Source organism: Xiphophorus hellerii, chromosome 9 (genome assembly GCF_003331165.1).
Source record: "Xiphophorus hellerii strain 12219 chromosome 9, Xiphophorus_hellerii-4.1, whole genome shotgun sequence".
In the NCBI taxonomy this organism is placed as follows: Eukaryota; Metazoa; Chordata; class Actinopteri; order Cyprinodontiformes; family Poeciliidae; genus Xiphophorus; species Xiphophorus hellerii.
The window spans coordinates 26,535,394-26,549,174 of NC_045680.1; the positions used below are offsets into that span (position 1 = coordinate 26,535,394).

General features: G+C 39.3%; 1 protein-coding gene across 1 annotated transcript in view; it reads right to left on the reverse strand.

The window, feature by feature from the left end:
* tgfbr3 (transforming growth factor, beta receptor III) overlaps nucleotides 1-13,781 on the reverse strand; it is a 79,988-nt gene that overhangs the window by 18,230 nt on the left and 47,977 nt on the right. The window contains exons 5-9 of the mRNA XM_032571779.1: nucleotides 7,583-7,766; nucleotides 3,734-3,890; nucleotides 3,162-3,309; nucleotides 762-939; nucleotides 425-684 (exon numbers count right to left, since the gene is read on the reverse strand). Coding sequence (XP_032427670.1) covers nucleotides 425-684; nucleotides 762-939; nucleotides 3,162-3,309; nucleotides 3,734-3,890; nucleotides 7,583-7,766 — 927 coding nt within the window. The remainder of the gene's footprint in view (nucleotides 1-424; nucleotides 685-761; nucleotides 940-3,161; nucleotides 3,310-3,733; nucleotides 3,891-7,582; nucleotides 7,767-13,781) is intronic.

Genomic DNA, 13,781 nt, shown 5'->3' on the forward strand with positions numbered 1-13,781 from the left:
CAAAAAGCATTCTTAGGCAACAAATATTTTTAAAAACTTCAATATAATTTTTATTACATTGCAGTTTGCAAATTAGCCAGAAAACTATAACAACTGTTATTTTGTTTTAAACATGTAGCATTGTTTAAAGTGCTGTCCTTGGTGAAAAAATTTTATTGAAATTATTTTTGTATGTCGGGTGCGGAGGGATTTTTCTTGATAGTAAGAAAAAAGACAAATAATCAGTTAAAGTATATTCAGTAATTTTGAGGCATTTCCTGTACCAAAATACATCAATGTACAGATATTTTTAATTGTATTTATCTATATTTGTTATGTTTTGCAGGATGATTTGTCTGTTCTGCGATGCATGAATTATAATAATACCAAAAAAGTTGTTTTTAAGTAACCTCAGTAGCTAGTCCTGTGAGGCATATACACTCACCTCCAGGTTCTTTCTGTCAATGCTGACGACCATCCTCTTTTCCTCACATTGAACGCTGAGTTCAACACCCAAAACGTTTCTATCCTCAACGGGTTCTTCGTCGTCATAGTTCAGATTGGACAAACTGACAGGCAAGTGTGCAGGAAATGGAAAGGGCAGACTGGACCGTGGTGCTGCAGGTCCTTTTTCTGGCAGAGGGCTGACATGACGCAGGTCGAACAGCTCAGGAGGCAATCTGCTCTCCAGATGATCCGATACATCTGGAAGACACACGCAGCCTGGTGATGATGACTTTCACCAGATTAACTCTTCGCTGTGACTGTGACCTTCAGGTTACCTTGCTCTCGCAGTCGGATGTTGAAATGGTTTGCCATAGGGGTGCTGGTGTAAGAGGTGACCGGACTGTAGCCGTTATCTACTGCCCACTTGATCAAGGCTTGTGATCCTGATGGCAAAGGCTGTCTGGGGGAAGTTGTCTCTTCCATCTGGGAGTTAATGGTCACTGTATCAGAAGCCTGTGGAAGAATCACTTCATCAGGTATTTGTTTTTCTCAACCCTTACCCTAAGGGGGTACCCTTACCTCCTCCTTCCACTTTGATCAGCTCTTCATACATCATAAAAGAAAAAACTTAGTATATCGGCATCATTAGGATATTCGTCAAGTACAGTCCTGCTCTTTTTCTGTGGTGAGTGTGAATCATGTGAATACAGCTGAGGTGATGGGCGTGTAACAGCCTGATCAGAGCTGAGAAGTCATGTTAGTTTGCTCTTAAAAGTTAGGATCCTGCCCTGCTTCTCCCACCGTGTGAGGATTTGTTCTTTCTCACAGTCATTTCCCACACAGTCAAGCCTCTTGGGCAACGCCAACAAAAGTTTATTAGGCCATCAAATGACTTGCATAGCTGAGTATCTACAAAACAGTGATTGCACAAGCACAGCATCCTGTCTATCCTCACTGTCAAGTGAAAGTGTCAGGAGTTTGTCATTGGGATTAGGACAGTAGTTTACCTGGAGCCTACACTGGCTTTACCAGCTGTTTGCAGCCGTTCTGGTTTACAGGAAGACTCCTCTGTGACTATTTCAATACACTGATCATAACTACAATAACAATATTAGTCTGAGTGGTGTTCATGCACAGACGCTGGTGTGGACTTTGTTATGAGAATGTCACTAAAGTTGTGATTTAATAACAGCTGTGGATAGTGGGGAATGTGTTGACACACTGCATTTCTGCATGGTACTCCAGCTGCAATATGGCAGCTGGAAGCATCGCTGCAGGATCATGACTCTGAACATCAGACTCATTTCATCCTCTCCATGAACTTCATGAACCACTGCTACCAGGCAAAGGGAACCACAACATTAAAAGCACAACTGTTAGACCCCTACAGACCCTAAAATGTCAAAAATATCATAAAATAATTATACTTATTTTATGTTTTATCTATATTTGTACATTTTGTGTTGTTTTTGTTTCTTTTTTACTCATTTCTGAAATGGAGTTCTGAAATCTGAAATTAGTAAATTTTCTTTTAAAGATAATGTGGCTCTAGTGATTTTTGGCCAGGATGTCCCGGGATACCGAGCATCCCGGGACATCCTCTCTGTCCAGGGATGCTCCCGTATTAGTATTTTTCCGTAAATTTTCCATATTTGAGTAATTACGTCGCATGCCCCCAGTGATAGCACATCAATATGGTAGCCTTTTTGTCTTCTTCACACCTCCAACCCCACAACAACTCCCTCCCCTCCTGCTCCTATGGTACTTTGTAATACAGCCAAACAAACCTCTGGTTCCTCTGGCATTTCCTCAGACATTTCATGAAAACGGCTTCAAACTGTACATGAACAATTCAAATTTAGTGCCATTAAAACCATATATTTTTAAAATGTTGCCTACATAATGCTGACTGACAAATGCCTATTAAATATGCTATATATAAGGCATGTATTCACCAAAGCCACCCAAATTCAACAACTAGTTTGCTAAAGTAAAAATATTTCTGATTGAAATGAATGTTTCAATAGCTAAAGATTGGGGTTTATGGGAATCCAGTTAGCTCTGTGCTACATTCTAAGGTCAAGAACAATAGCTGCTGATGGTTGACTTTACTCTAGGTGGCAACAATGAGTCGCAGTAGTAACTGTAAAAAAACACAAATATTCACCTTTACACAAGTCTACACTATGTAAACATAGTTGCTAATCCTATATCTCCTTTCTGCCGACTGTTCACCCACTGACACGTGAAGTTCTAAGGGTTTGACCTGGATTTACACTCAGACAATCTGACTGATTTCATGTAAAGCAGCCACCAAACAGCTGTGCAAACACAAAGCGCCTGTGAAAAGTGTGGTGTCATGGCTACAGCAGCATTAGCTTTACCACACACTAAGGAAATGTTGAGCCACCAGTCCACCTCCTCTGAGATGAATACTGGAAGAAGACAGCCTAGAGGTGCATGCGAGACAGTAGCACACTGAAAAGCAGAGACAATCCGTCACATAATGTATACCTCTGACAACATATTTATAAGACATTTTGAAAAGCAGAATATTGATGAGGCTCTCCCAGTGTTGTTTTTTTTACACTGATTTACACTAGAGACAAATTACAACTGCAAGTTATGTAACAACATGATATATGGCTACACTACTCTTTCTGTGTAGGTGCTACATTTTTAAAAGATTTCTTCCTCTGTAATAACTTGTGAGCCAGAGTAAATTTTTTTCTTACCACAACCTCCAGATTCCCCTGCACATTGTGGACTTTGACAACCCAGTGGACAGACTTTGCACATCTGAGCACCAAGATGACATCCCGCACCACCGAGTCATCGTCTTTCAGAGGCCTTAGATCCACAATGACATCCACCTGGAAAGCGCTACAGAAAAAAAAAAGCAAAAGATGGGAAAGAACCACAGTGTTATCATGCTTCCTATGTCTATCCAACTAATTAAAAAGCTGGGTGCACTCCCAGAAAATAAACAGAAATGTGCACCACAGATGAAATAGCACCAAGGAGAGATACTGAACACATACTAAAACGTTCCCAGATTTGCACTCTTGTGTTTTCTGTATCCTGTTGCAACAAATACTGAAGGCATTGTGCGGCAGCTTGGTCTTTGAGAGCTTGTTTTGGAAAACGTTCCTCAAAGGAACCCCACTGTGTGAACAGCTAAGCCCCCTCTGTCGTCATCTTTGCTCGAATCCAAAATAAACTCTACAGAGATTACTGAGACCATCCTGCCCTTAAAAATAGGCCATGACAGAATGTACTTTTGGCTTTGGACACGTTAGCTGCTTACCTGCTGGAGTTCGGGGCTTGCAGCTCAATGATGTGGACTTCTCTGTTAGGCACAGACAGGATGCAACCCTTTGACGTCTGTGGCTCCTCATAGCTGCCCAGGTAGTTCAGAGACAGGAACCTGGTGTCAATCTTGCAAGTGTCAGAAAACACTGAGTCTGAGAAGAGAGGAATTGTTTGTGTTATTGTCTGGGTCATCTACAAATGTATTCTGATCTAAACTGAAACAGATTAACAAACTACAAAAGATGCCAACCCTACCAACTTTAAGCCTAAGCTAAAGTCTAATGGCTTTGGCACACACCAAGGCTTCATCAACCTTGGCTAGACCTATTTTAGACCTTGATTAGACCAAGCCCTTAGGTGCTGAGTGTTTCTCAGCATCTAAGAGCTGAAGAAGACTGTGTCTATGGGCCCAGTTGAGATGCCCAGCAAGAACCTATCCATCCTCATAAAACTTCACAGAAAATGTGAAAGAGTGGAAATTTACAGCTCTCTATGTGAAGTATGAATCATGTCAATTGGCGATTTGCCAAACCACAGCCTCTAACGATACAAGGCAACTGCTTGAAGGCAGAAAGACCACTCTGCTCACCACAGGCTCACAAGGAGAGGACTTACTAATCAGCAGCAATGATGCAGCCAAGATTTCCTGCATGCTTTGCTTCATTCGCATGCAAAGACTGTCAGTAAATACAAGATTCTTTGTCTGAGAGTTGATGAACTGCAAACCTCAATAAGACATCTGATTACTGTACAAGCAGCATATGAACGGTAAAACAGCTTCTTTAGCTGTAGCTCCTTTACTGATTCTTTCTCTCTTTTGTCTGTATGCCTTTCACAGGAAATGTTAACATTTTGGGTTTCTCTTTTTTTAAAGCCAACCCTCCTTAGTCAAAGATAACAGTATTCTGTCAAATGGAAATGATTCATTATCTCAATCACACTGTTGCGTATCCACCTTGTATTTCAAAGAATAGAATGATATGAGATCTTAGATACATACCACTTTTTCTGTAGCACAAACAATTTCATTTCCAGCAAAGCCAGACTCCCACAGAATGTTTCTGTACACGTCAGAATAAATTCTGCTTTGTAATACTGCATATACTGTAGTCTTCGTAGAAATGGGAGGACTTAATGTTTCAGAAAAGACATTTCTTTTCCCCGTTTTTCCCACTTAAGACAACTTTCAAATATGCCAACATATGGGGCAAAGTAAAAGCAAAAAAAAAAGTGATAGTAGCTGAAAGACTGAAACTCTTCTTCTCTTCCCCCTAGGAGCCTCCAGTGTCACAGATTCCATGTTATTATTTTCCTCTTTTACACCATTTCAGCATATCCTCCATCACTGCATATATGAACTTGTGTACCTGTCTATCTGTCCAATACATCTGACAACCAGGTGACAAACCAGAAAACTCTGAGCAGCATACACATCCAGCCTAACATTAACTTACTTAGCATTAGCTGCAGGAAGTGGAGGTAACAGGTGGAGCACCCTGTTACCTCCTCCTGCCTGTTATTTATATTTGTTCTGAACAATTTGTCTCTCTATTTTTTCCCACCCATCTCATCCTCGTCACATTGGAGCACAGGAAGAAGTGTCAATATTTTCAAAAGAATTATAGATTTCATTTGAATGTAGCTAGGCAATCCAATTGAAAAAAACCTGAGATCTTGAGAATAAATTCAGAGTCTAGCATGTTGAAGACCGAAACAAAACAGAATAAAAATTCAATCAGGACTGAGACAAGGCAAAGAGTGAAAATGTGGTCTCAATCAGTCTTGAAACCCAGATTAAGACAAATGACAAGTAACAGCATAAACCTTCTCTGTGGTCTTCCTCCCTTGAAGCAGTTTTCTATCCAACATCCTTTATTCCATATATCCACTATCCCGCTTCACATCTCCAAACTCAGGCTTACCTCTCTAACCTTGTCTCTCACAACTTGAGCAGTTTTAACAATCAAATCCCCCTTGACATGTGTCTGCATTTATTCCACCCTGACTGCATTCTTCTTCACCTCTCTTGTGTACTGCCTGTTGCTTTCGATGGTTCATCCCCGGGTCTGAAACAATTCCAGCTTGAGTACATCCAACTCCCTTCCAGCTTCACTACTTTACCTCTCTGTCTTTGACAAGGACATGCGCTTCATATTTGCTATTAAATCTTTTTTCAGATTTTAGCTTGTCTCCCACATCGCCTTTATAGGACTACAGAACAAACATGGAAACACAAATAATTTATTGAAGATGGACAAAGATATTGTCTACAAAAACAAATGAGATAAATTGACATTTTGTTTCAACTGTGTATGTATATTAAACTCTGATCTATGGTTGGCATGGAGGTAGATTTACATCTGAAGGTACAGTACATTGATATACAGTACAGACCAAAGGTTTGTACTTTCTCATTGACTTCAATGAGAAAGTGTGTCCAAACCTTTGGTCTGTACTGTATGTGTGGGTATACTATGCATTCACATATCTGTGTACACAGTAATATATGTGTATACACATTCATATACATATACTGTATATCTCAATCAAAATAGCATTGAATCATTATTTTGATTAAGAATTTGTATGTAAACTTGCAGACAGGACTGGATAAGCTATTGCTGCTTCCTGCTCTATTTTTGAACACCTTTTGTGGTTTGTTTGAGATTATGTGTTTTTACTCATGTTTTGTTTCCTGCATTTATGTTTGCTTAAATTTTTAGGTTTTTGAAAACAACAAACAAACATACAAAAAATAAAGAAAGATTATCATATTATATTGATTGGAAAATCAATATAATTTTTACATTTTTTAATGCACCACATGTGAGTGTAACCAGTATGCAGTAAGCACATAACTCCTTCCTGCGGATGTGGTTAGTACGTGAAGAATAGTCAGTTATATATTTTCAGTATCCCCGAGGTGCTAATTAATCAAGAAAAAGCACATAAAGGATGTGAGAATCATTGAAAGACAAACTGCAGTTTTTATCATTCAGACATGTCTAAATGTATAACCAAATATAGCAAAGTTGTTAAATTTTATTCTTCTGAGCTTCTGTCTGTTATTAACTCTGGAGTTGAAAAGGCTTTTTGTATATTTGGAAATCTCAGAAAAAAGTCAGCACTCTCTAGAACATACAGAGACCGATGTTTTATGTTTTAATGGTGGTTAGCTGTGTTAATCCCCAATGTAAAATGCTAACATTGACATTTTTTCTTTCTTACAATCATAAAATGTTGTTTTATATCAGATTATGTCACCTCTGCTGTTGCTACTAACAGTTAATAATTTAAAAAATAAACCTATGGTCTTCAACGAATTATAATTATATATGTTGCATGTTTTGATTTTTCAATAAATCTTTTAAGATATTCAGGCAAACCCAAAAACATATGCATTTCATCAAAAGATATATTTTTAACAAATTTTTATTTTTCATCTTAAGATAAACAGCTGAAAATTGCTTCTTTTGTATAAATATGGTAATATTTGCTATTAAATTCCACCAGAAACCTAAAAACCAGTGTAATCATACTTATTTATTTTAAAGTTGCTGTAGTTTTGCCAAATGCAACCCTCATTCCTCACGAGTCTAATAATTCCTAACACTGTAAATAGGCCAAACTAAGAAAAACCACAAATGGGCAATAAAACAGTGTGAGGAGGTGAATTCCTTTTGAGGGAAGGCAGTTCTTTTCTCAAGTGCAGTGAAAGAAAACCTCTAGGCTGGGCCACAACACAAAAGCTAAGAAAAGTTACGCAAGCTAAAGGTCAGTGGGGTCGAGGGGCTGCTAGGGGGCCCAGAGCTATGTTTGCGAGTTTACTGAATCTGGTGCGCACCTTCTCCAACTTTGATGTAGATGGCTTGAGTCATCCTGAGCTCAGAGAAAGAGGTGACTGCCTGATACTTCTTCAGGGCCCAGTTGAGGAGATGCTCGTTGCCTTGGGGAAGCCTTTCCTCCTGGAATCGAGTGTTCAGGGAGAAGTTTTCCTGTTTAAAGAGGACCTCTGAGCCCATTGATACCTGAAGGAGGAGAAAAGAGAGCAGTGTTAGAAGACAAAAGGAGCTGTTGGATTCAAAAACAAATCTGTTGTCAGTTCTATTCCACGTCTGTCTTCAGCTAAGCTGCAACACTCGTGTCCAACATGAGGAATTTACAAAAAAAAGCCGCTGTGGTTGCCGTTAAGAGATAGTATTGTTAATTGAAAACGATAATGTTAATAATAAAGTTCTTCTTTTGACTTTGATCTTTGCTTCCAGCAGGACGACGACCCCAAACGTACAGCCGGACCTACAATGGAATGGTTCAGATTGAAGTATGTTCAAGTGTTAGTCATAGTCCAAACCTAAAACCAGTTGGGACTCTGTGGCAAAGTTTGAGAATTGTCCAAAGTGTTCTCCATCCAATCTCACTGAGCATGAGCTGTTTTGCATAGAATAATGAGCACAATGTTTGCTATATAGATGCATAAAACTACTAGAGCCACACACCAAAAGATTTGAAACTGCATTGGCATAGAAACTCTTACTGAATGGAGGTTGAATGAAAACACATGCCACTGTTATTCTGCTTTTTATTTTTGAAAAATGTTCCTTCACCTCATAATTATGCACTACTTTGTGTTAGTCCGTCACATAAAATCACAGTGGAATACCTAGAAGTTTGTGATTGTAATGAGACAAAATGTGGAAAACTTTCAGGGATATGAATACTTTATAATACACCAAATCTGGATGGGAGGAGTTAGTAGACCAACTCAACACGGCTGTTTTAGGTTTATTTTCACCTGAGACATTTGAGGCTAAAAAGAACATGGTGACGGTCTGTTTTGAAAATTAAGCCGCCTCTTTAAACGTGGCGGAAACCAATCCCTCACTATGCCCAAGCTATTATTGCAAAGCTTCCACAAATATGCCCCGCCTGTTTTCTACCCACGTCCCTGAACTCGGTGTGGTGTCTGGTTTTCACTGTTTACACCATAGTAGAATGTCGTAGGTGCATTTTCAAAATAGCCACAAGAGGTCGGGGAGCACGAAAGTACTTCACAGCAAATAAACCATCAGATGGAGCTGACCGCCAGGAGAACACAGACCCACACGTACGTGTAGCAGGTTAAAGTGTTCCAGTCTGATTTGAAAAATGAAAAACAAAAGTAGGAAAAGTAAGCCTGGCCAGGATACATTTAGGAAGGCCCACCTTTGGCATTTAATGCAGCTCAACCATGTGCCTTACTGAACAGAGATAAACATTTCCATGTGCTGGAAGGCTACCAAACAACCAAATGACTCCAAGAGTATGGCGTAGACAGTCTACCTCATTTTATTTCTGTGCTTATTTTTCTTTCTTCCAGTGTAGCCCAGTCTGTGTGTGTGTACTCAGACAGTCAAGGCAGTCCCAATTAAAACATTAAATGCATTTCACTCCAAGCATATTACGCAAGACCTTTTTTATAGCAACGCAACAAAGTTACCCCTTAATGGTCATCAAGTTTAATAATAATATAGCGATGAGTCTTTGTGGTGTTTAAGTCAAGCAGATGTGTATTTCTTTTTTTTTTTATTCTCTTGGGCAACATCTGTCTGACCTCTGAACGTTCCTCTCCGTGTTCCTGGCATTGTCACTGGAGGCTGTAAATCCTCCACACAGACTATGTCACTGGATTCGTTTGACTTTATTTTTAGTGACTTTACTACAACGAGAAGCTGGGAAGAGGGGAAGATTACGAAAAGCGAATGGGTGGAGCCCGGAGCTGCTGAGAAGCAGGGGTGGAGTTTCTTGACTATTCTTGCCAAGCTCAGCAGAGTTTATCAGTTTAATTGCGGGAATACGACCATAATTAGTCGCAGAGAATTACAGGGGGAAAGCCTGAAAGCCAAATTAGCTCCAGGCCTTCCAGAGCGCTGAAAACCTCAGGAATCTGAAACAGGGAAGCGAGGGACCCACTCTGGGCTTTAACTAACTTTCTCCACTCACATTCCGTCTTGACTTAGCTGACAGACGAAACGGAGCTAAAAAAAAAAAAGCAATTTCTGCCACTGGCTTATATAGAAATCATAAATATAAGTAGGCTACATAGCATATTATTTACTTAAGCTGCTGCAGTTTTACGTCTATTGTTTGCACACTCATAAAGTAAATTGCCTTATTAAAATCCAACTATTGCCTTTTTGTAGCATATGGACCCATGTTTGCAGTATAAACAACCACAGCTTTCTGAAACATTGGAAGGTGAAGACATCCAACTTCTGAAGCTGCATTTCCCTGAAAAGCAGAACTTCCATGAAACAGGGCCCAATGCTTATTAAGCAATCTATAGTGATCACTCCCAAGTTTTTTCTAAATCTGGATTATTTTTAAAGGAGCAATGTGCTATATAAAATCTGCAGGCTGCCTTAAATTGAGAGAAATTCTTCCAAGGCAGTACAGAGAGTCAGAGCAGGGACTGAAACACATCTATTCAGAATTGTAGAAATTCTTGTTGGCAGCGACCACTGAATTAGTGAGTAATGACTTTTAAAAAAAATAATAAATATAATTTTTTTGGGAAGCTACCCAGAAAAAAGACATACTATTCTGAACCTCCACCTAAAAGTTACACTAGCTAGCATTAGCCGCTAGGTTGATGATGGCAGAAAACTGTTTGTGTTGTTTCCAACTGTATGTTGTGATCACAAAACATCTTCAAAAATGTTTTAAAGTACCTTCCTTTTCACAGTTACCATTGTCATGCACATCTGAATGTAAATTAAATTTTTAAACATCTTATATAAATCATTGTAACTTGTGTTTTCTCCCTACAACAAGGATGCCAAAATAAATAAACACACCAGATTTATTCAAAGTGTCAAAACTCCATTGGTAATAAAAGTTTTAAAAAATGAGTTTTCAGGAGTTTTTAAAGATCATCCAACAGTTAAGGCACATCCGCATTGGCAGAGTTATTAATAGTATCAGAAAATTCCTTGTAATTTTCTAAAATGCTAAATCTTCGACTTATGAGAGAGAAGACCAACTTATAACTATAGTTGCACATTCCACTCATTATAAAATCATAATGCTTCCTCAACAAAATTTGAAAAATAAAAAAATAAAAATCTGTTGACACTATCTGTCTTGTATGGTCGAAAACATGTAAGAGTATATATCCTTCCAACTCTTCCAACATAGTGTAGCCACATGTACATCAAAAAGGAGAAGTGCATACCAAATGTTTGAGATCAATTACCCAAGAGCTGGAAGACTTCACTGAGCAACACCCAGAGTCTGGGAAACGGCAAAAAAAAGCAGAAAACATGAGGTGTTGCAAACAGAAGAGGGTGGTGGAATGTGCAGAAAGGCCTGATAGATGAAATGAACACGCAGTAACTCTCTGGTGGTACTAATGTGCTGAAGGCCTTTTTGTGACTGATTTCATCCTCTTTTTCTTGATGAGATATGGGGGAACTAATGGCAGGGCTTGCTGTTTTTGAAAACCGGAGGGGTCCCTGCAGTGGAGAAAACAATACCATATGTCTCTGCACCACTCTGGAGCGTTCCTCTGACGTCCCCATGTCTGAATCAAACCCAGTAGTGAATACCCATGGTTTCCATTAACAGTTACAGGGAAGTGCTCATGCGAGAGCTCAAACTACAAGCTTTCAGCTAATGAAAGAAACACGGGAGTAAAGAGGCGAATCTTGGCAAACAAACAATGACCAACACACAAGCCAATGACCAAAATTTACAGTGTTGTTCCATCAAGAGGCATAAAACATTTGCTTCAGATTAAGACTTTCAAAGATGCAAGTGAGCCCCCTCCCCGGCCACCCATCAAAACCAAACCCTCCAAAAGAAATATATACATTTGACCACAAAGTCAACACAGCACGCTCTGCACATGTGTCCCACTTCAGATCCTGCTCTCCCTTGATAAAAATGAAAACTGGCTGTTATTCAGTCTTCATATTTCATGTCATTTCATAACCAGGATGATTCCTGGCTGCTGCTGATTGACAAAAAGTACTGTCGAGAGCATGTTTTACTACAAAAGTCTGGATTCTGGCATATAAAAGCTGGCAGGGTCCATGGCCAACAGCAACAGTGTACTCAACATCTATGAAGCTTTGCCAGTGAGTCAATTAAGTCTACAGAGAACTCAGACCAGGAAACAAGGAATGGCAGAACTTATTCCAAGTTCTATTGTCTTTCTTTTAGAAGGTGGAGTAACGAAAGCTAACCGGTGGTTTGAGATATCCAGCATAAAGCTCAAACTTAGTTCTTCTTTTCTTTTTCCCACATGTTTGCTGCCCCACCTACAAGAGGTGATCAATGGAGATCTGCAGCTTGTGGATATGCTGCAGCTTCAACACACCTAACAAATAATCAGGTGATCAGCAGGAGTCTCTGAAGAACATAGCTCCATGCTGGGGAAGCAATTAAGCTATTCGATTCAGGTATGTTGGAGCAGAGACACATCTAAAAGTTGCAGTACACTATGAAGACTAAAGTCTGATGCGTAACGGTTTATATTTGTGGTAGCCAAAGACAGTCCTCAAGGGCCGGCATCCTGCAGGTTTCAGTTCTCTCCTTAGTGGTAGTAATAACCTTTTCAACATATCGATGTTCTTCCTTGGGCTTCTAATGAGCAGTCATTTGATCCAGGTGCGTTAAACCAGGGAGAGAACTAAAACATGCAGGTCCTTTCAGGACCAACTTTGAGCACTACTGGTTTATATAGAGTCTATTCTTGGGTTAGGATGGCAAAGGTTAAATCTAGAACTAAATCCAGTTGAGAATTTGTGGCAAGACTTGAATTTCAGAGCTATTATGAAGTAGAAGGGTGGGTAGAAGTTTGAAAAAATGCACAAGGTTCTTCTACAAAGTATTGACTCAGCAAGCTGAATACAAAAACATAGGGCTGGGTGAAACGGCTTGAAAATAAAATCTATGATTTTTTTACACTAAATTCGATTTCTTTCCCCTCTTTTTTTTCTTAACGTTATTTTACAAATGACCCAAAATATCTTAAAAAAAACTGGCTTTTATTTCTATCATTCCTTGTGTGAGTTGACATCGGAGTAGAAATAAATAGAAGTTGTAAAACATGCTTGTCAAACAATATGGTAGTTCATGGGTGGGCTAACATCACTCTACACTTTGAAAACTCAGAGTGCACTAGTGAAAAAAAAAAATCAAAATTTTTCCAAACAGTGAATCTTCCAAAGCAGAAAATTACATTTTTCTGCTTAATCAATAAATTCAAGTTATCGCCGGGCCTACACAAACACCCCACTATTTTGAGGTTTTCATAGTAAAAAAAAAAATGCAAGTGGGTATGAATACTTTTGCACTGTGCCATCAGTCAAAGAAGATAAAAAATAACTCTCGGAGTGTCAAAAACATAATACTGTGTTTAATTCAGTGTTTCAGTTTCTAAAATTTTTAATTTCACTTTAGTTATAGTTTACTGTAACTTTCCTAAGTTGCAGGGATAATTTGGGACAACATTTTTTCATGGTCATCAGATCCCAGAAATGAACAACTTTAAATTTGATGTAGGAGTTTATGGAGTGTAACTGAGAAACAAAGCATGTCTCAGTGGCCTTCTAGTTTCTAAAATCACCGGTGAAGCGCAGAGCAGATAGCTCCGTCAACAATGCGTTGCGAGGTGTTCCAAGTTTGAGGCATGTTAAGGAGGTGTCACAGTGGAAAGAAGCAGAGAAGCAGATCGGTGCCTGTGACTCCTCTGGGTTATATTCCAGCAAGCAAGTCAGGTGGGTGAACAAGAAACCAGCAGCTTCTAATACCAGAAGGCTCCGGGGCTGTCACTCAAACATGAAATAGTTAACACCTAATTCAGTGGGGGCCCGTGGAGTCAGTAAAACCATTAGCTCAGCTTTGTCTGACTGCAGGGGCCTCCCGCTCCACTGTTAAGTTTCCACACTTAACGACCTGGGTTTTGAGCATCTGACGAATACCAGCGAAAAACACTAAGAGTGAAAGCTGACACTTCGGTTTTCACTCAGTGAATATACTTGTGATTGTCAGATATATATTCC